The sequence below is a fragment of the Hyperolius riggenbachi genome, chromosome 5 (assembly GCF_040937935.1).
Source record: "Hyperolius riggenbachi isolate aHypRig1 chromosome 5, aHypRig1.pri, whole genome shotgun sequence".
In the NCBI taxonomy this organism is placed as follows: Eukaryota; Metazoa; Chordata; class Amphibia; order Anura; family Hyperoliidae; genus Hyperolius; species Hyperolius riggenbachi.
Genome location: NC_090650.1, coordinates 433,224,394 through 433,247,507, shown reverse-complemented (window position 1 = coordinate 433,247,507; position 23,114 = coordinate 433,224,394). Strand labels below are relative to the sequence as shown.

The 23,114-nt window shown below is 44.6% G+C and overlaps 1 protein-coding gene across 2 annotated transcripts in view; it reads right to left on the bottom strand.

Moving 5' to 3' along the window:
* Window positions 1-23,114, bottom strand: part of DENND3 (DENN domain containing 3) — a 142,188-nt gene that overhangs the window by 60,398 nt on the left and 58,676 nt on the right. For both annotated transcript variants that reach the window (XM_068238086.1, XM_068238085.1), the window contains exons 5-7: window positions 17,188-17,330; window positions 6,286-6,397; window positions 1,577-1,696 (exon numbers count right to left, since the gene is read on the bottom strand). In XM_068238086.1, the coding sequence (XP_068094187.1) occupies window positions 1,577-1,696; window positions 6,286-6,397; window positions 17,188-17,330 (375 nt within the window). The remainder of the gene's footprint in view (window positions 1-1,576; window positions 1,697-6,285; window positions 6,398-17,187; window positions 17,331-23,114) is intronic.

Genomic DNA, 23,114 nt, shown 5'->3' with positions numbered 1-23,114 from the left:
TCTAAACCTAAGCACGGGACACGGATTTCTAGCTAAATGCAAAACTAAAATGTCATGTTAAACCCATTCAGTGAATTCCTGCTAAAAAAAAAATCTGGCATAATAGTTTCTAAGCTGTAAGCAATCTTTTAAAGCAAAGTTGAAATGCTGGGTGTTAGACCACTTTAAGGAGATGGGGGGGAACACAAAGCACAATAGGTAGCAGCATAGAACTGCAGATACTTAGTAATGGTTAAAGGAGAGAGGATGATGGATAGGCAAGTTTTTTAAAGTGTTGGGTTTTGATGGCTTGTTTACTGTGTTGAAAGTAGGGGTAGGTCACCCTGGACTCCGCACTCTCCTTCACTCCCCACATCCAAAACCTCACAAAGTCCTGCAACTTCCACCTTCGTAACATCTGTAAGATTCGCCCTTTCCTGACCTCTGCCACCACCAAACTCCTCATCCATGCCCTCATAATTTCCTGCCTTGACTACTGCAATGCCCTGCTGTCTGGTCTCCCTATGACCCAAACAGCCCCACTGCAGTCCATCATGAATGCAGCAGCCAGAATTATCCACTTGAATCCCTCCACTGGCTTCCTATCCAGTCCAGAATCAGATTCAAGATACTGTGTCTGACCTACAAATCTGTCCACAAAACCTGTCCAACCTACATTTCCGATCTTACTCAGAGGTACACACCTAGCCGCTCACTCCGCTCTTCCAATGAACTTCGCCTAACCGCCCCCCGCATCACCCAGTCCCATGCACGCCTCCAGGACTTCTCAAGAGCTGCTCCAACACTATGGAACTCCCTACCTCCACCCATTAGGGCAGCCCCCTCCTTCAACATCTTCAAGAAAGCCCTCAAAACTCACCTTTTCACTCTGGCTTACTACCCCTCACAAGTGCTCTAAACCCACAGCTGAACTCTGGTCTCCTACCTCTCGTGTCCCTACCTCTCCCTTTAGATTGTAAGTCTTTGGGCAGGGTCCTCCTCCTTTTGTGTCCAACCTGATCATGCACCTCTATTACTGTGAACCCATGCTAGGCATCTGAGTGAACCTAACTTGCCTAATCTCCATGCTCCATCCAGTGACTGACTAAGCATTACCTTGTACTCATACTGTGCTGCATGATCTGATCTTTCTTGTATTCAGGTATTGTCATTTTGCTGTATGTCACCCCTAAATATTGTATGTATCCCTATTTATTGTCCAGCGCTGCATATGTTGGCGCTTTATAAATACAACAAATAAATAAATAAATAGGGGTAAGCACAAAAGGACAACAGATGGAATTCTGGAGGATGAGTGAAACCCTAGAAAAGTCTTGGAGCTGTGGGAAGAGGTTTGGAGTGAGGAAGTCATCAGAAAGTACGTGGAGAAGAAGAGGGAGGTATATTGCAGTGTATTTATGGATAAGGTCAGAATTGTGGTTAACTGTCCCATGTGAAGCCATCCCCAAGGTAATCTCTTTCATGACATGGAGGGTCCATTCCTGGCTGGCAACCAGGAAACTGGGCCGTTTCTATAAACAGACCACATGATGATCGCTATTTGGTCAGTATCTGTGTCACATCTGTCCATAGTTACCTGTAACACCTGTTTAGGGGTGAAGCAGAGGAACGGAAGGTGAAGATCCAAGTCGATTATGGGGCTTTCAGGATCCTCCCGGGATGGGAAAAAGATCTGAAGAGGCTTCATGTTGACCACCTGCAGAGACAAGACGTGTCAGTCTCAGAGATATATTTACTGGTATATATTTTCACACTGAGTGGGCAAAAAATTAGACACCCTCTAATGTTGGTCCACCTTTAGCTCTGATCACAGCCGACAGCATCTTGTGGAGTCCATGCCAGGAAGAATCATACCATTGCTGATACATGTTGGCCCATGCTGACATAATGGCAGCTCTAAGTTGGGTCAGATTGGATAGTGGCATTTACAAGCTTTGATGCGATCTTTCAACCTTGTAGCACAAATGTTCAATAGGATTGAGGTCAGGGGACTGAGCTGGCCATGGAAGGAGGTTAAACTCCGATTGATGTTCCTCAAACCAATTTGAGACTGATTTAGTCACTGTTGGACTGGTTTACTTTCAAATAAGGGGTATGTCTAATTTTTTGGCCACAGTGTAAGTTACTCCATAAAAAAAATTGCAGAAATGTATTGTAATGACAATTCCCCTCCACTGACAGAAGCAGAGTGTCATTCATTCATGGCAGTGGGGTTTATTCTCAGGAAAGACTTAAAGGGACACTGTAGGGGGGGGTCAGGGGAAAATGAGTTGAAGTTACCCGGGGCTTCTAATGGTCCCCCGCAGACATCCTGTGCCCACGCAGCCACTCCCCAATGCTCTGGCCCCGCCTCTGGTTAACTTCTGGAATTTCAGACTTTAAAGTCTGAAAACCACTGCGCCTGCGTTGCCGAGTCCTCGTACCCGCTGATGTCACCAGGAGCATACTGCGCAGGCCCAGTATGGTCTGTGCCTGCGCCGTGCACTCCTGGTGACATCAGGGGAAGAGAGGACACGGCAACGCAGGCGCAGTGGTTTTCAGACTTTAAAGTCTGTCCGGAGCACTGAGGAGTGGCTGCGCGGGCGCAGGATGTCTGCGGGGGACCATTAGAAGACCCGGATAACTTCAACTCATTTTCCCCCGACCCCCGTACAGTATCCCTTTAATGAGTGTTCCGTTACACAGCGGGGTCAGTCATTTAACAGTTTGGAGGCTGCACACCACATTACTCACTTTATTAGGTTTTTTCTAAGACACTCCTTAGTATTCCAAATAAACTTAGCTTTGCCCAGTTACTTCTTATTTTAACCACATCACCCCAAAGGCGTTTTTACCCTAACGAACAAGAGCGATTTTCACCCTTTAATTTGCCAATAGCTTAATCACTACTAATCACAATGGAATGATCTATATCTTGTTTTTTTTCACCACCAATTGGGCTTTTTGGGGTTGATATTTGTTTTCAGTAATTACTTTATTACTTTATTTTCTATACATTTTAAAGGGAAAAAACAAGGGGAAAAAAATGAAAAAATACACCATTTCTCCAATTTCATCCCCTATAGTTTTAATATAAACACTGCTACTGTGCATAAAACCCACACATTTTATCTGCCTATTTGTTCTGGTTATCACAAGATTTTAATTATGTCCCTAGTACAAAGTATGGTGACAATATAGTATTTGGAAATATAAGGTGTATTTTTTTGGGGGGGGTATTCCACAATTTTCACGTGCACAGGAATGCACGTGCCCGCTCGCACGTGCACGCGCACAGCGGCATCAGCACAGTCTGACTTATAAAAACGTCCTGGAGCCGTTAAGAGGCTCTAGCACAGGGGTCTCAAACTCGCGGCCCGCGGGCCATTTGCGGCCCTCGATACAATATTTTGTGGCCCTCGCCGGCAAAAGCTTCCTTGTAGTTCGCTTCAGTGCTCCCAAGTAATCCGCCGCACCCCCGCCGCTAAACGAGGGCTGCAGAGCCCCCAAATCGCCCAGGGGGCAATCCGCCGGCATTTCCTGGAAGGGGCAGAGCTTTCAGCTTCAGCTCTGCCCCTCCTAACGTCAATCGCCGCACGCATCGCTGCCTCTCCCCGCCCCTCTCTGTGAAGGAAGAGTGAGAGGGGCGGGCAGAGGCGGCGATGCGCCGCGATTGTGAAATCCCTTATGCGGCCCAGCCTCACCCTGACTTCGCCTCCTGCGGCCCCCAGGTAAATTGAGTTTGAGACCCCTGCTCTAGCAGGACATTTTTATAAGTCAGCTTGTCATTAAGTGGTAGAGTAATATAGCCTTTTCAATGCAGTACTATGGAGTAACTACAGTGTGACTAATATTATTAGAATACCTCAGTGTCATAAGCAGTGCTTTAATTGCCTATAAAATATCACACTACTTTTTATTCTTTATTTTATTAATCATATGCTGCAGCACCGTATTGCACAACAATCCTTTCTGACTGGTTTCAGTCTACTTATTATAGTTTAATATATAGCTAGACCTCAGCTTTCTAGTGTCACAACACATTTATAACATTATACACAAGGGGAAGTGTCCTTGTTAGAGAGAAAAAAAAAATTATTTGCTTAAAGGGGAACTGAAGAGAGAGGTATATGGAGGCTGTCCTGTTTATTTCCTTTTAATCAATACCAGTTGCCTGGCAGCCCTGCTGGTCTATTTCTCTGCAGTAGTATCTGATTAAAACTAGAAACAAGCATGCAGCTAGTCTTGTTAGATCAGACTTATAAGTCTGAACCACTGAAACACCTGATCTGCTGCATGCTTGTTCAGGGGCTATGGCTAATAGTATTAGAGACAGAGGATCAGCAGGGCTGCCAGGCAACTGGTATTGTCTAAAAGGAAATAAACATGACAGCCTCCATATACCTCTCTCTTCAGTTCCCCTTTAAAGGGAACAGCCCCCAATTTGATGACACAATTTATTCTGTTTTGCAAATGAAGATCTGTAACTATCTTTTTGGACACTACACAATTTTTGTGATAGAGGATTATATTGCAAGACTGTGAAGTCGGTACAAAAATCATCCGACTCCAACTCCTCAGTTTATGAAACCTCCGACTCCAGGTACCCCAAATTGCTCCCTGCTATATTTCACAACTATTAATCATGACACTGCTGTCTATTACTATTTATTTTACTTTTCCTATAGAGGAACCACAGATCTGCAGAATTACAGCATATTTATAATCGTAACAGTATTCATATTGTTTTTAATTGCTTTAAAGGAAATGTCTAGGGCCAAAATTGAACATAAGAGGGAGAGGAAGGGGTCTACAGAGAAGAAGGCGAAGAGAGGAAAATAAGGGGGAGAGAGATTAAAAGTACGGTAAGACAAGGAAATAGGAGAAATGAAAAGGAAGACAGAGAGGAAGGGTAACAGAAGGGGGGGGGGGGAGCATGTTTAAAGGTAAAAAAAATTGAGTTTGAGAGAAAAATGGGAAGGGAAAAAAAGAATGGGAAAGAGTGGGTGGGAAAGACAGAGAAAAATGGAGATGAAAGAGTGCATAGAGAGAACACAATGGCCCCATATATGAAGAGGTTACACCACCCCACAGAGAGCCCTGGAGGATGAGGCCCACTTCCTGCTACACTGCAGGAAATGCGCACCTGGACCGCCCACTACCAGAGACTCTCCGCCCACATCCCGGATTTCACCTCCACAGATGAGGAAAGTCTACATCCTACTAGTGGAAGATAGCAGCCCGATATGTCGCTACCTGCCACCGAGAGGTAAAGTACATGATATCCCACGAACTGTATATGCCTCATACTGCTGCCCCCTATCCTCCTCTCCCCTATGGGCTATATACTTCAACCCCATATACTGTCCCATATACCCTCCCCACCCCTATGGACTGTATACTCCTTATACTACCCTCTATACCCTCCCCACCCCTATGGACTTTACACTTCAACCCTTTATACTGCCCCTTATAGCCTCCCTACCCCTATGGACTGTATACTTCTTTATACTACCCCCTATACCCTCCCCACTCCTATGGACTTTATATTTCAACCCTTTATACTGTCCCATATATCCTTCCCACCCTTATGGACTGTATTCTCCCCATACCCTCCCCACCCCTATGGATTGCATGCCTCCCATACCCTCCCCACCCCTATGGACTGTATACTCCTTATACTACCCTCTATACCCTCCCCACTCCTATGGACTTTATACTTCAACCCTCTATACTGTCCCATATATCCTTCCCACCCTTATGGACTGTATTCTCCCCATACCCTCCCCACCCCTATGGATTGCATGCCTCCCATTCCCTCCCCACCCCTATGGATTGCATGCCTCCCATACCCTCCCCACCCCTATAGACTTTATACTTCAACCCTTTATACAGTCCCTTATAGCCTCCTCACCCCTATGGACTGTACACCACCCATACTCACAGATATACTCTTCCTACCCCTATAACCCCACAACACCCCCTCCCATGCTAATGCTAATGTGTTAGTTTGGCAATCCTAAATGTATTTGATCCTGCCAATAAATCTTTTTTGGATTTTAGAGAAAAAGAGGAGACTGGAAGAGAGAGAGGAAGGAAAAGAGAAATAGGAAGAGGACTACAAAGGGGACGAGGAATAGGAAGGGAGAGATAAAAGGAGAGATAGAATGGGAAGGGGCGGAGAGAGATGGATAAGAGTAGGAGGGAGAGAGAACAAGAAAGTAAGAGAAAGATACTCAGAAAATTCTCACTGCTGAGCACAAGTGAATCTGTATAAATAGTGTATTCTGTTTTGGCACGACTCACCAGGTGGAGAGGACCCGGCGGCAGACTCGGAATGAGGGACAGCTTGGCAGCAAATTCCTTAATGCGCTCATCCAGGTCAGGATCTCTGCAGGACTTCAGCTGCACCAGAAAGCTGCAGACAAGGAAACATTAAAAAATAAAAACCAGGAAACTGTAAAACAAATCTCACCCTGCCAGATACAATCACACCACAAGCGTCTCCTAATGTCCCAAGCATGCTCCCGGGTCATCCAGGGGTAGATGGGGGGTGGTTGTAGATTAAGCGATCCGATGGCCTTACAGTTTTGCCGTTCACTGATCAATGCAGTGGTATAAGGGAACATGTTAAATACAAATAGACAAAGAGAAACATTTCTGCAGATACGGCTAAGGCTACTTGCACACGAAGACGCTGCGTTAGGTGCTACGTTAAGGTCGCATAACGTGCACCTAACGCAAGGCCTGGTGCTCTTCGATGTGGACGTCAGAGTGAGCCGTGTTGTGCAGCTCACTCTGGCGTCTGTGATGCCGTGATGCGTACTCTTGGACGCATGCGGCATCATGTGGTCCCGCCGGCCAATCGCCGCACAGAGCGGCTGCTCCAGGATGTAAACACTGCACGTCACAACGTGCAGTGAATATTAATTAGCCATGTGCCTGGCCGCTCTCCGCTCCTCCCCAACATGACTGAACATGTGCAGACAGTCTAACGCAGCTTAAGCCGCTGTAACGCCGTAGCATGCTGCACTTTCTGGAGAACGCGTTACATGTAACGCAACGTGGGCTGTGTGATCAGCCTACTTGTGTTACATTGCTGTGCATTGGGGGAGCGTTACAGGCGCAGTGTAAGCAGCCTAAAAGTATGATAGGCAGAGGATCAACAGCCAGGCAACCGGTACTGCTTAAAAGGAAATAAATATGGTAGCTTCTATATGTCTCCCACCTTGGGTTACCTTTAAGGGGAACTTAAAGTGAAAGGGATACAAAGGGATACAAACAATGCATATTACCTGGCTGTCCTGCTGATCCCTCTGCCTCTAACACATTTAGCCGCAAACCCTCAATAAGCATGCAGATTATTATTTTTTATTTATATAGCACGAACTTATTCCATAGCTCTGTACACAGTACAAAATAAATAGTGGTAAACATAAATACTGAACATCCAGAAGTCCTGGACGCGGGAGTGATCAGAAGTTTCTGACAAGATGAGCTGCATGCTTGTTTCAGATGTGTGATTCAGACAGTAATGATGCCAGAATGGTCAACAGGACTGCCAGGCAACTGGGATAGATTAAATGGAAATAAATATGGCAGCCTCCATTTCCCTCTCACTTCAGGTGCCCTTTAACCACTTCACCACTGAGGGTTTTCTCACCTTCTGAACTTGAGCAATTTTCACCTTTCAGCGCTCCTTCCATTCATTCGCCTATGGCTTTAATACTACTTTACACAACGAAACAATCTATATTTTGTTTTTTTTTCACACCACCAATTAGGCTTTCTTTGGGTGGTACATTTTGCTAAGAATTATTTTATTCTAAATGCATTTTATTGGAAACACAAAATGGAAAAAAAAAATATTATTTCTCAGTTTTCAGTCATTATAGTTTTAAAATATACATGCTACCGTAATTAAAACCCACACATTTTATTTGCCCATTTGTCCCGGTTATTGCAGTGTTTAAAATATTTCCCAAGTACAATGTATGGCGCTAATATCTTATTTGGAAATAAAGGTGCATTTTTTTCAGTGTTGCGTCCATCATGATTTACAAGCTTATATTTTTAAAATTAACAGTAATATACCCTCTTAACATACATACCTAAGGTAACTATGTATTTTTTCTTTTATTGGTTTTTTTTTTTTTTTTCCACTGCAAAATTTTAATTTGGGTAATTATGGGATAGTGTGGGAGGTAAGGTGTTAATTTTTTATTAAAATAAATGTATGCAGCTGCAATAAAATGTATGTAGGTGCTATTTTACTATTTGGCCACAAGATGTCCTCACGCATTATTTCTTGTTCGCGTGCCATAAGTACGCCAACAGGGAGTAATGCGTGGATGTGTTACTTCCTTAGTTACAATGACAGCAGGCATCTCATTGATGCCGGTGATCATTGACACAGGAACTTAGATCAATGAATGAGAACAGCGTTCCCATTCATTCATCTCCCCTCTAACAGGGGTCGGAGAGAACTCACGGGGGAGGGAGCCGTCAAGATTCAACAGACGATTATCTATGTCCCTGGGCAAAAACTGAAGTCCTGCAGGACGTAGATAATCCGTCGTAAACCACATAAGTGGTTAAAGGAAATCTGAAGCCTGAAAAAAAGCAGTTTAACTCACCTGGGGCTTCCTGCAGCCCCCCGCAGTCATTCTGAGCCCATGGCATCCTTTCAGGACCTTCCAGTCAGCAGCTGCTAAAGCCTCAAAGTTGGCTAGCCATGAGTCTCGTCGCCACTCCCCCTCTGTGCATGGTAGCATTCTGTACATGCGCAGTACGGGTGAATGGCTACTGTGCATGCGTAGAAAGCTCCCAGCATGGGAGCGCAATCAAGATGCGTGCGGCACAGGACTGGTGCAGTAGACTGCAACTGGCCACGACCGGCCAGCTTTGAGGGGGTCGCCGCTTAAAGGGGCACTACAGCAAAAAACTGTAAAATGTAAAATATGTGCAAACACATACAAATAAGAAGTACATTTTTTTCAGAGTAAAATGAGCCATAAATTACTTTTCTCCTATGTTGCTGTCACTTACAGTAGGTAGTAGAAATCTGACAGAAGTGACAGATTTTGGACTAGTCCATCTCTTTATAGGGGATTCTCATGGATATATTTATTTTCAAAAGCACTTAGTGAATGGCAGTTGCTCTGTCCAACTGCCAAAAACTGTAGGGAGCAGGGAAGCTGGCCAGCATCATTGTTTAAATCCTTTTTAGGGAATATCTTTATAAAGAATAAAAGCCATGCTGAGAATCTCCTATGAAGAGATGGACTAGTCCAAAACCTGTCACTTCTGTCAGATTTCTACTGCCTATTGTAAGTGACAGCAACATAGGAGAAAAGTAATTTATGGCTCATTTTACTCTGGAAGAAACATACGTCTTATTTGTATATGTTTGCACATATTTTAAATTTTACAGTTTTTCGCTGTAGTGCCCCTTTAAGTATCCCTTTAAGAAGAGTCATCACTGTACTTTCTGCAGAACTCATCTGCTGCAGCATAAACACAGAACTCCTTGAATAAACAGTGTGTCGGGACTGGCAGGAGCCAGAAGCAAACAGCACGGCTTGCTGTGTGGATGTGGAGAGAGCTGGAAGCTGGCTGAGCATGCGGGGCGTGGAAGGGAGAGCACCGTGGTGACCTCATCAACTTCTACAGAGAAAGCATTTTCCAGTGTCATGCTGCAAGCACACAACACATACGCCATGCAGTCTGCGGGTCGGCTTACTACATTATGCCCTTTTACCTCCAAGCAAATGTAGGGGTCTTTTACACCATTATGTGTGCAGAAATAAACTTATAGGGCTGATATCTGCACGCCCTAGTGGCTTGCCTAGTGGGATAAAACCCTGACATAACATTCAATAAAAATGTGTTTTTCTACTTTTTATTACCCATAGAGTTACCATATTTGCTTTTGTGCACAAGTAATATTGTCTGTTTACAAATTACAAGTTCCCAAATTACAGTTTATCTGCTCTGAAAGCTGCCATTGCATTTTATTCATAGCTGATGTATCGATGTATTCAAATCTGGTAACCATTTCTCAGCTCTCTCTGCTTCTCAGCTCGGTGAGGTTCAGTGTCAGCACGCTGCTGGCTGTATACTAATTGTATCAACAGAGGAATGTAAACCAAAGATAATGTTACCACCTCTTCAGATCTAGCCAGACGTGAGAGGGATATGGAGGCTGCCATATTGATTTCCCTTTAAGCAATACCAGTTGACTGGCTATCCTGCTGATCCTCTGCCTCTAATAGTTTTAGTCATAGACCCTGAACAAGCATGCAGCAGATCAGGTGTTTCAAACAATATTTTCAGAAGATTAGCTGCATGCTGGTTTCTGGTGTTATTCAGACAAGAGCTGTCAGGCAACTGGTATTGTTTAAACAAATATGGCAGCTTCCATCTCACTCTCACCTCGGGTTTCCTTTAAGGAGTTTTTCACTGAAAAACAAAGTGCTATATCTAACTGTTTCAATGCTGTTCGGCTACAATTTTTTATGGTAGTAGGTTTTATGCTATAAATCTTTTACAACAAAGAGAAAATGCTGGATTTTATGCCACTTTATTTTTTTTTTTTTTATTCTTTATTTTTCCAGTAATAAATATTCTCCAACAACTTACAGTAAGGACAAAAAAGGAAATACCAGTGCAGCATCCTATACATATATTCCTGAGGATATCCCTACCCCCCCCCCTCCCACCCCCCCCCCCCTCTTCCCCAAATCTGACCCACCTCCACTGTCCCCGGGTCAGTTCTTCTTCTCTCACCTCCTCCTACGCCATTTCTCATTGGCCCCACCTCCTTCCTAACAATGCTCCCATCTTGGGGGAGAACCCCTACCCCATCCTCAGTTTACATCCCCCTCTAACATACCCTGGTATAAGATTAGAACCATCACCCAGAAATGTAAGTCACACCCAGTACAGTGAACAAGTGCCCACCAAACCCACCTGTCTTTCACTTCACCCAGACCCAAATTTATGCGAAATTGCCTCAGCCCTGAAACTCGGCCAAGTTCCCCCTCCGACTGCCACTCGGCCTCACACCGAAACCGGTGAACCAGGGCCTATGTCTCCCTGCCCATAGGCGCACCTCCCATTCCCTTCTGGGCCCTATGTCTTACCCATCTCATACTCTTCTGTTGCTCTGAATTCTAACCATTTATCCCACCCCCGATTTTCTTTTCCTTTAATAATACTTGAAAGTTCTTCCATCTGATAGATTTGATCAATCTCTATAAACCATTCCCTTATGGAGGGGGCCTGTTGGCACTTCCAATTTCTCGCGATTAAGATTCGCGAGGCATTGATTAAGTGCATCCCCAAAGACCCTCTGTATTCTTTAATCCCTTTTTCCACCAGATGTAACAGATATACCTCCGGGCCTGACTGAGCTGGTATTCCAGCCAGTTCCCATATATATTTCTTTACCTTCTCCCAGTATCCAACAAGGCCTTCACATGTCCACCAGATGTGCATTAGATCTCCTCTCTCTTTTCCACACCTCCAGCATAACGGGCTTGCCCCACTCATCTTGTTTAATCTAACTGGCGTATAATACCACCTCATTACCAACTTGTACCCAGATTCCTGTATTCTAGTGGACATCGAGGCCTTGTGTGTCATCCTCACAATTCTTTCCCATTGGGCGCTCTTCCATTTCCTCCCTATATCCTCCTCCCACTTTATTTTGTACTTTAAGGTATGGTCTTCCTCCTCCTCCAAAATTTTATAGATTTTTGCCAATGTTCCCTTAGTCGATCCCTCCATCATACATAGCCTCTCAAACTGAGTCAACTCCCTAGAAAGTATTTCCCTCGTGCCCAATGCACGAAGGAAATGTCTAAATTGGTACATGCTCCACCTATCTATCTGCGTCACCTGTAGTTGTTCTGCAACTTCCCCTTCCTCCAACCATCTACCTTTTCTAATCATGGAACAGATCCGTGGGCTTCTTCCCCTCCTCCATTCTCTATAACTTCCTTTACGACACCCCGGCGGGAATCTGCTATTTCCCAACAATGGCATAAAAGGGGAGGGGCCCACGGACATCTCCCTCCTACTACTTACCTTCTTAAAAGTTTTCAGGGTGTTTTCTACCAGAGAGCCTGGCAATCGAAGTGCCTCCGCTATATATGGGAGCCAGGGAGCATCCCTTAGTTCCCCTTCCAGGAATTCCTTCTCCAACCCGACCCATTGTTTGGAGGCTTCGTTTCTATTCCAATCCACCACCCTAGTGCAAACAGCTGCCTGATAATATCTTATGGGGTCCGGTACCGCTAACCCCCCTTTATCTTTTGACTGTGAAATAAATGCAAATTTCAGCCTAGCCCTTCTATTCTGCCACACAAACTTTGTAAACATCCTCCTTAATTCATCCAGGTAGCTTCTGGGTAGGGGAACAGGGAGGGCCTGGAAGACATATAACAGCCTCGGCATGATATTCATTTTGAGCACACTGATCCTTCCGTACCAAGAGAGTTTCAGTTTAGCCCATCTTTCTAGATCTTTTTTCAGTGTATTAAGTAAAGGGTAATAATTTAAACTAATGTTCTCTTGCGTATTTCTCGCCAATTTTATACCTAGATAGTTTAGGGAATCTTTCACCCATCTAAACGGAAAGTTTGTTTTTAGTTGTTCTACCTCCTCCTCCCTCATCCCCATACTCATCGCTTCGCATTTGTCCCAATTAATCTTAAAATTTGCAATCTTCCCGTATTCAGTAAATGCCTTCATTAAATTTGGCAGGGCTATTCTGGGGTTTGTCAAATAAAACAAGAGATCGTCCGCATATGCTGCGATCTTGTGCTCTGTCCCGCCTATTTTTACCCCAGTAATATCTACATTTTTATGAATTGTTCTCAAGAAGGGCTCCAGGGTCAGGGCAAATACCAGGGGGGATAGCGGGCAACCCTGCCGGGTGCCATTTGTTATTTCCAGGGGGCTAGACAGTGTTCCATTAACTTTTACTCTGGCCGTTAAATCTCTATACATGGATGCTATCCAGGCTCTCATGTTTTCACCCAAGCCTATATGCTCCAACACCACCTTAATATATCCCCACCTGACCCTGTCAAATGCCTTTTCCGCATCCGTTGATAGTAAAACCACAGGGTCAGGTGAGGATCCCACCCACTGCATCACGTCCACCGACCTCACAGTATTATCCCTTGCCTCCCTCCCCTGTATAAAGCCCACCTGATCATAGTGTACCAGCTCCTTTAATACTGGGTTTATCCTATTTGCTAAGATTTTTGCTAGCACCTTTAAGTCTATATTTAGTAAGGATATGGGCCTATATCCCGCGCAGGATGCCAGATCTTTCCCCTCCTTTGGTATTAGATTTTATGCCACTTTAAACGCTTTGAGTCAGACAGGAGAAAAGGGCTCTACATATTTTGGAATTATAAATCAGTCATAATATTGGCTTTTACATTTTTTTACTGCTATGTGTGGCAGTTATCCGGAGTGATCCACTCAGGGCCGGGCTGAGACAGAGGTGAGAGAGGCTCCAGCCTCAGGGCGCAGTGTAGGAGGGGGCGCACAACTCACTCAGCTATCATTCCCTTATTGTGTTTGAAGCAGAGATAAATAAGAAAAGGGGATAGATGGCAATTGCTGCAAGCCAACTAAAGATTAAGGTGTTTGGGGGGTTGGGGGCGCTGTGGACCCTCTTAGTCTAATAGCAATCCGTGTGTGACAGCTGAGGTGGGAGGGATGGAGGGGCGCACTTTCGTGTTTCAGCCTTGGGTGCAGGAGGACCTTGTCCCTGTGTAATGTCCGATTGCACTGCCCGGAAGCTCCCTTCTGCACCGAGTAGCATGCATGCTTAGTGTAAGGTTAATTATGCTGTTGGTGTTAAAATACTAAATATCTCCGCTTCCACACATCCTACACTCCCTAAATTTTCAGGGTAGGGAGGGAACCCCCCGAACGACCTCTATGCCAAATTGCAGCCCCCGAGCCCCGTTGGTTCAGGAGACAGATTACAGAAACCAGCGGGGCTCGGGGGCTGCAATTTGCCATAGAGGTCGTTCAGGGGGTCCCCTCTCTACCCTGAAAATTTGGGGAGCGTAGGATGTGTGGAAGCAGACATATTTAGTATTTTACCACCGGCAGCATATATAAATGGGAAATGTGGCAGCGCAGTATCCTACTGCGCATGCGGGGGCAGCGCAAACAGACACAACACCGGCTCTGGATCCACTTTCAGGGAGGCCTGAAGATTGAGTGAAGAGATCGGAGGTAAAATAACTGATCGTATTCTGTTCCTTACGTCCCTCATCACGTGATGCAGAGTAACCAATCACACATAGAGGGAGTTCTATGGGTTCCATGTGCAGGAACTGTCTGCAATCGCACCATGTGGACAGTAAAAAAAAAATCAACCCCATTGTGCAGGACTTATTAGTCACAGAAAGAGGCGGAGCAATGGTGATGACCATCGCAGTGGTAGGTTCTATACCAGACAGCGAGGGTATATAAAAGCCTCCTTTAACTTGTGCAGGCCGGACACGTTAAGCTTATCAGGCTTTATGCAAATGACGCTATTCATTACATAATTTGCATAACTCGAGTTACAAGTGTAACAACTATGTCGCCTGTTACACAAGCAATGTAGGCGTTATATATGTATGGTAAATGCGAGTCGCACAAAGTATGCAACAAGCTACAGCATTTGCATGAAGCACACATGTCAAACTCTGGCCTGCAGAGCCAGCAACTTTGGCCTGGAAGGCGGTTCCTAGCTCTGATTTTACAGAGTAGCTACTCGGAATCTAAATTTAAATGAGACAGTTGTGACCGCTGGGGGGGGGGGGGGGGGGGGGGGAGAGATTATCATACCCATTTGGCCGTCTGATCCGTTGAGTACCACATCGTTTCTTGCGTCAAGTTCCATGTCACTCTCACGCTTCCTCCTTCAACCCGGACGTAAGACGTGACGTGGGACACATTGGATCAGACGGACAAATGGGTATGTTAACCCCCCTCCAGCAGTCACAACTGTCTCCTGCACTGTGCATGCACGGTTCTCAGAAGAATGTACCGTGAATGCGAATAACCTTCCCAGCGACTGGAGCAGATTCAAGGAGGTACGCGGCATGGGACTGCGCATGCTTGACTAGAGTTCTAGTTGCAGATTTTTCGAAGGAGGCAGCAGCACAACAGAAGACCTAGAGGACACCAAGGGACCTGAAAGAAGAAGCTCCAGGTAAGTATAAATCAACTTTTTTGTCCCAATTCAGGTGTGTTTAAAAAAAAAAAAATACTGCAGGCATCTATCAGAGCTGAATGAGTCTTTTTATAATTAAACATTAAGTGACCTTTTATTTTCAACCTGTAGCCAGCTATGATGTTCCACAACTGGCTCTGAGATAAAACTCCACCTCTTTAGCACCTGGAATCTGAACTCTCTTTACAGTACAGGTAGGCAGTGTTCTCCCCAAGCCCTGTTAGCTGGGTGCTCCGCCCAGCTAATTCTGGTGAGCGCCTGGCTGTCATGGCTCTCTTATCAGGGCGACACATACAGAGGAGGCGGGGCCAGCTAGGAGAGCAGTGAATAATAATTAAGAGGTGGGATCACACACTCGCAACAAGTCAGCAGCAGATCAGGAGAGAGTGTGAGAAACATCATCTTCTGTACCAGTGTACAGTGCTGCTGCCCCCTAGAGTTTGCTGCCTTAATTACCATCATGCAAACCTGAATCATGTAATTCAAGCAGCAAACTCTAGGGGGCAGCAGCACTGTTCACTGGTACATTGGACGATCTTTCTCAAACTCTCCCTCTGCTGTAGAGATGGGAAGTTCAGATCTTTTCAATGATCCGGATGATTCGAATCGGATCATTGAAAAGATCCGGATCTTTGATCCGAATCTCGGATCATTTTGCTACCGAAGCATTCGGGGGGTGAAATGAATAGCAGGACAGGTCTTTCCCTGCTGTGGACAGGAGAAGGGGAGGGGGGTGGACACACAGAGAGAAGGGGATAAGATGGACAGAGGGCAGGGAGTGGACAGAGAAGGGAGGGGGGACGAGCAGAGAGCAGAAATGTTTGTGCACACAATACCCACATGCTGCAATCATATGCTTTACATATATTTCACCTATATGCTCATCTGTGTACTTTCCATGCAAACGTCGCACAGTGAAAGAAAGCATTCCCCAAAGCATTCCCCGAAGTGAAGTGCAGCTGTTTAGAGCAAGTGCAGGAGGATCATATTGCACAGCAATCACAGTGCCTGCAAAGTTACTGAGCTGTGCTGAGCTGAGCCATAAGCTTCCAATGTGTTCACTGTGCACAACTACGAACAGACAGCCTATAATGAGCAGCACATTACAGCCAGTATGTGTGCTCTACACATATCTGGCAGTGGCACCCATGTCCCCTCTCTCTCATCTACCTGTCTCCCTGCAAGGCTGGCTCCCATCCAACAGAGCGATCCATCTCAGCTCTGCTTCCAGGACCCCGCTGCGAGGGGGAGTGTCGCTCCTGGCTCCGCCCCTTTTGCGATCCGAATCACTCATTTTGATGATTCGGATGATACGACTCACAAAATAGATTCGGATCAAAGATCCGAATTGTTCATGATCCGGACAACTGACACACGGACTGGAGGCCTGCAAGTGTTTGCATCCTGCGTATTATTAATTGTTGCTTTCCTGTCTGGTCCCGCCTCCTCTCCTCGTGCTGCTGCCATACCAGAGGTAAGCTTCTCTCTGAGGTGTTTGTCTGTATGTCTGTGTAGTGTGTGTGTGAGTCTGTGTATGTATTTGTCATTGTGTCTGTTTGCGTCTGTGTGGGTTTCTGTGTGTGAATGAATGTGCACACAGCAGCACTCAGCAATCGTGTCAGAGGAGCACACTGATACTCTGCAAGTGCACTAGGGGAGCACTATGCATTGGGAGAGACTTGGAGGCCCATCAGCCAGCTCAGGGCAATTGCCAAGTTAACCCCTATGGAACCGGTGACCCCCAAATCTCCTTGCCCTCTTCCCCCACCTCCACCAGCTGAAAAAAAAAACTCTGGGGAGAACACTGAGGTAGGGATGGTCAAGGAGGGGGTAAATTTGATTTGGGCAGGTCACATGGACTTCCTGCTGATTTGGACTGCCCTGCGATCATTTGTATCGAATTGACCAGCTCCATTTCTGTTAATCTGCCACGAAGGACACCTCACACATCTTACCAGGAGATGCAATCCTTCAGGGCCGTGTAGTAGGGATATTTGGAGATGACACACAGAGCGTGGGTCACATAAGCTTCGATGGGCTTTGTGTGGCTGACGGACGAATCCCAGTAAGCCTGCCCATTGGACAATCCCAGCACGTCCTGCAAACACAAAGAATATGGCTGTTCATTTATGGCAAGAATGAAGCAATTCTCTCCTCACGCATTTCCTCAACCACAACCCCAAACATCTGAAGTGAGAGGGATATGGAGGCTGCCATATTTATTTCCTTGCCAACAATGCCAATTGCTTAGCATAGCAGTCCTGCTGAATCACACACCTGAAACAAGCAGTTAAAGAGAAACTCCGACCAAAAATTGAACTTTATCCCAATCAGTAGCGGATACCCCCTTTTACATGATAAATCTATTCCTTTTCACAAACAGACCATCAGGGGGCGCTGTATGACTGATATTGTGGTGAAACTCCTTCCACAAGTAACCCCCTCCCATAAGAAAAGTTCAAACTTTTGACAGTTTCCTGTCTGTGAACCTTGTTGCATTGTGGCAAATAGCTGTTTACAGCTGTTTCCAACTGCCAAAAACCATGCAGCAGCTACATCACCTGCCAACAGTAAAATGTTCACTGGCTAAAAGTGTTCAATGGCTAAAAGTATTCAAAGCAGTTTATCAGCGGGACAGCCAGGCAATATGCAAGGACCACTGTCGTGAAAAAAGTAGGCAGTTAAAATCTGACAGAACGACAGGTTTTGGGCCAGTCCATCTCCTCATGGGGGATTCTCAGGGTTTTCTTTGTTTTCAACCGCAATTCCTGAGCAGCAGTTTAACTGCCAAAATAGTAAGATACCAGCCGGCCTCCCTACTCACTGGCACACTATTTTGTCAGTTAGACTTTGTTTCCAACAGCATTTCCTGAACAGCAGTTGAAAAGAAAACCAGGGAGAATCCCCCATGAGGAAATGGACTGGCCCAAAACCAGTCGGTTCTGTCAGACTTTAACTGCCTATTTTTTTGCGATAGTGGTCCTTTACAAGGAAATACCAGTAAATATGGCAGCCACTATATCCCTTTCACTTCAGGTTTCCTTTAACGCTTTTAATGCTTGTACATAAAAAAAAAATCATACCTCTATTCTTTTTTTTCATACTGACATAGCTTTCATATATCGGTGTACCAACAGCTCTGGCTTTTTACTATATGATCTGCATAGTTCCCCTTTAAAGGCATCTTCTGGGTTCTCTCCGTTCTCCTGCTGGAAGTTCCGTTAGCTGCACAACCCAGACAGGAGTCGTGCACAACTGTGCATGAGAGGCCCATCTGCGCGCTTGTCTTGATCGCATGCCTGTCACCATGCGCATGCACGGTTCTCGTAGAACAATTACGGTTATAGGTGCCTGCGCACGACTCCCAGCCAGGTTGTGCAGCTAACAGAGCTACCAGGGGAGATGGGAGGGGACCCAGAGGTTGCCCAGGGACCTCACAGGCTGGGGGGCTGGAGGAAGCTCCAGGTAAGTTCAGTACAGTTGGACCTTGTTTTCATAATTGGTTCCAGAAACATGCTTGTAATCCAAAGCACTCTTCTATCAAAGCAAATTTTCCCCAGAAGAAATAATAGAAACCCAGGTGATTCGTTCCACAATCCAAAAACAGTTATAGTAAAATAGCATAACATGTAAACAAGACTTTCACTAGAACTAACAGAACCATTGCCATCTGTTGGCTCGCCCCAACCGGTTTTTTTGTGTATGTGAGGCTGTAACAAGGAACTTATCCAGTGACAGTTACTTTGCACAGTATGTACACTCAGATAAAGTACAATATCGTACAATCCTGCAGCGCCAATGGGAGAAAAACTATCGGCTCAGCTGTGATGATGTGACACGTACAATTTTTTTGCTTGTATATCAAGTCAAAATTTCACAAAAATGTTTGCTTGTATTGCAAAGCGCTCTTAGGCCTCTTGCACACTGCATGCATTTCCGATTCCACTTTTTAATCGGTTTTTACCTCCAATTCAGATTTTTAATCTTTACTGCATGCTGCGTATTTTGATCCGATTTTCTGTTGAATGTATTCAGGGAAAATCGGAATTTAAAATCGGAATCGGAAACAGAATCGGAATCAGAAAACGGATTTGCAGTGTGCAGGGAGCCTTAAAAAGGACACCCGAGGTGACACGATGAGATAGACATGTGTATGTACAGTGCCGAGCACACAAATATCTATGCTGCGTTCCTTTTTTTTTCTCTGCCTCAAAGAGTTAAAAATCAGGTATGCAAGTGACAGTTTCCGTCTCGGTCGGGACTGGGTTGGACTATAGGGATATGGAATTGCAGGCATAAGTCACTTTTCAGGCAGTAAATGGCTTCTGAGAGCAGGAAAGAGAACCAGTCAATAGTTAATAGATTTTAGCTCTAGCATACGTTTATGAATGTGTCATTGAGAAGAGGCCATGAAACAGTAAAAATGTAAGAAATAGATTTAAATATAAAATAAAACTGTGGGATGACTAAAAAAGTCATTTTCAGAAGGAGGAAGACAGATACAATTGTTTATCTAAAGGCGGATGTCCTTTAAACCAAGTTACTCTCAATCCATGGTTTTACTGTATTCCATTTTTGACCTTAGTTCAGGGTTTCCCTTTAGGTCCAGTAGATGTGCGGTACTGGCTAGAGCTGGCAGGTTTTAGCACCTGTGTAAAGTTATTACCGTTTGATATTTTGCTTCCTGGGACAAAACCAGCCTAAACCATATCAGATTAGACAAAACTATACACATAAGATCATGCAATGCTTCTAAGAAATCCTTGCACAACAACCTTCAACCTTTCCACACACAGAGGAAGTATCTGCGTGCGTCTAACAAGAAACGGCTATAACCTTCTAGCCTAACCACAGTCAGGATCTGAAGGTATGAGGCAGCACGAGATTCTTATCTGCATTGCATGGAACTGCCTCTAATATCGTATTACGTAGAAAAATGACCTCCAACTCACACAGACTGATATGTAAAATGTGGCTCTGGTAAGCCCTGAAGACTAAAGTTGGCCACACACACGATACAATAAAATGATCCAATTTTATGGCAATTCAATAAAAATGATCGGTTGTCCCGAAAAAACTAAAGCTTTGTTTGTCATTTGGTCAAATTTCCCGTTTTTATTTGATAAAAGAAGATAGGGAGGGTTGGATTTTTCTGATCAATTTTTATGAAAATTGAATTGTACTTGATATACAGACCCAAGCAATTTTTTCTGAGTTTTCAATCATTTCTATCATAATAGCGGAAAAATTGAATGTGTGTGGTACATTGGTCAGATTTTTGAAATGTTACAATCAGTCAGAAAAACTGATTGCGATTCTTGAATTGAAAAGATATTTAAAAAAATTGTATGGTGTGTGGCTAAACTTAAAAGCACACTTAAAGAGAATCTGTATTGTTAAAATCGCACAATGGTAAACATATCAGTGCGTTAGGGGACATCTCCTATTACCCTCTGTCACAATTTCGCCGCTTCTCGCCGCATTAAAAGTGGTTAAAAACAGTTTTAAAAAGTTTGTTTATAAACAAACAAAATGGCCACCAAAACAGGAAGTAGGTTGATGTACAGCATGTCCACACATAGAAAATACATCCATACACAAGCAGGCTGTATACAGCTTTCCTTTTGAATCTCAAGAGATCATTTGTGTGTTTCTTTTCCCCTGCAGCTTTCATGCACTGAAGTTTCAGGCTGCTCTTTTCTTCCTGCAGACAGCTTTGCCCTTGTCTGAATTTCCTCAGTATGTGAAAGCCCAGCCAGCTCAGAGGACGATTTATCCAGCTTGTAAAAGATAAGAGAGAAGAGAGAAGCTGCCCTAATCTAAATATCACACAGGCAGTGTGCAGAGAGGGGCCTGAAAGGGGGAGTTCATAGCAGAACCACAACACTGAAGAATTTGGCAGCCTTCCAGACACAGGCTGACAAGTCTAACAGGGAAAAGATACATTGATTTATTACAGAGATGGTGATAGTAGAAAGTGCTGCAGTAAGCCAGAACACATTAGAATAGCTTTTGGAACTTGTAGGATGATAAAAAAACAGGATGCAATTTTTGTTACGGAGTCTCTTTAAGCCAGGAATAAAAAAATAAAAAAAATCAGTTTTACTTTCCTGTGGCTTCTACCAGCCCCCTGCAGCCGTCCTGTGCTCTCCGCAGTCACTCACAGAGCCTCCGGTCCCCCGCCGCCAGCTAGTTTAGTTTTTGCTGACAGGCCCGTCAGGTAGTGGCCGGGCTTTCTGTGCCTGCGCAGGCCTGGCCACACATATCCTTCTTCATGTTCCCGTCCTCAATAGCGTCCTGTGCAGGCACAGGATGCTATTGCAGACAGGAACGCAAAGAAAAATAATGCTCCCTGCACACTGCAAATCCGATTTGCGATTCCAATTCCTATTTGCAATTCCGATTTGCGATTTTGATTTTCCCTGAATGCTATCAACTGAAAAACGCAGCATGCAGTAACGATTAAAAATTGGAATCGCATGCAGTGTGCAGGGGGCCTAAACATACACAGGTCATACTTACCTCTCGCATAGTCTACTTCTCAATCTCTGTCTCCTCTCCTGCGTCCTGTCCACTGTGTTTGTCCACTGTGATCAATGGAATTCTCTGTCCCTCACTTTAAAAATGACCATTACCCCATAACAGCTTCTGGGTAAGCACACTGTTAGGCCTGGTGCACACCAAAAACCGCTAGCAGATCCGCAAAATGCTAGCAGATTTTGAAACGCTTTTTGTTATTTTTCTATGGCGTTTTGCTAGCGTTTTGCGGATTGCTGCAGCGGATTTCAGTATAGTAGATTTCATATATTGTTACAGTAAAGCTGTTACTGAACAGCTTCTGTAACAAAAACGCCGGCAAAACCGCTCTGAACAGGCGTTTTTCAGAGCGGTTTGCGTATTTCCTATACTTAACATTGAGGCAGAAACGCACCCGCAATCCAAAATCTGCAGCAGCCCGGGAGTATGCGTTTCTGCAAAACGCCTCCCGCTCTGGTGTGCACTAGCCCATTGAAATACATTACCCTAGCGGATCCGCACCCGCAGGCGGATCGCAAACCGCAGCGGAAACGCTCTGGTGTGCACTAGGCCTTACAGTGTAACATTGCCCACTTAAAGGGAACCTGAACTGAGTAAAATTATTTAAAATAAACACATGAGGTAACTTCAAATGAACATTACATACTAACCTCACCGTCAGTTCCTCTCAGAAACTCACCATTTTCTTCTGACAATGATCCCTTCCAGTTCTGACAATATTTTGTCAGATCTGAAATATATCAGTTGCTGTCAGTTATATATCAGTTGCTGTCAGTTATAGCTGAGAGGACAACTAATGTGCCAGGTAATGTCCATGTTTCCCTATGGCTCAAGTGAGCGATGTTACAGTTTAACAGTGTTCTGACCAGAAAGCTTTTATGGGGTAATGGCCATTTTCAAAATGGAGGACAGAGAATTCCCTTGTTCACAGTGGACAAAAAGGATACAGGAGAGGAGAAAGAGTATGACGTGTGTATGTTTATTTTGACTTTTCATTTTCAGTTCAGGTTTTCTTTAAACCGTAGGGAAGCATGGAAATTACCTTGCACATCAGTTGTCCTTTCAGTTATAACTGACATAACTGATATAATTAAGAACTGGAAGGAATAATTGTTAGAAGAAAATGGTGAGCTTCTGAGAAAAACTGACGGTGAGGTAAGTATGTAACATTCACTTGCAGGTACATAGTGTTTATATTAAATAATTTTACTCAGTTCAGGTTCAAGTGTAAAAGGACTGTAAGACCCACCCCTGAACCTCAGTACAGTAGTATGATCATACCCTTGAAGACACAACATGCATGGGACTGTAGGCAGCACTGTTTAAACTCTATAAACACTTAAAG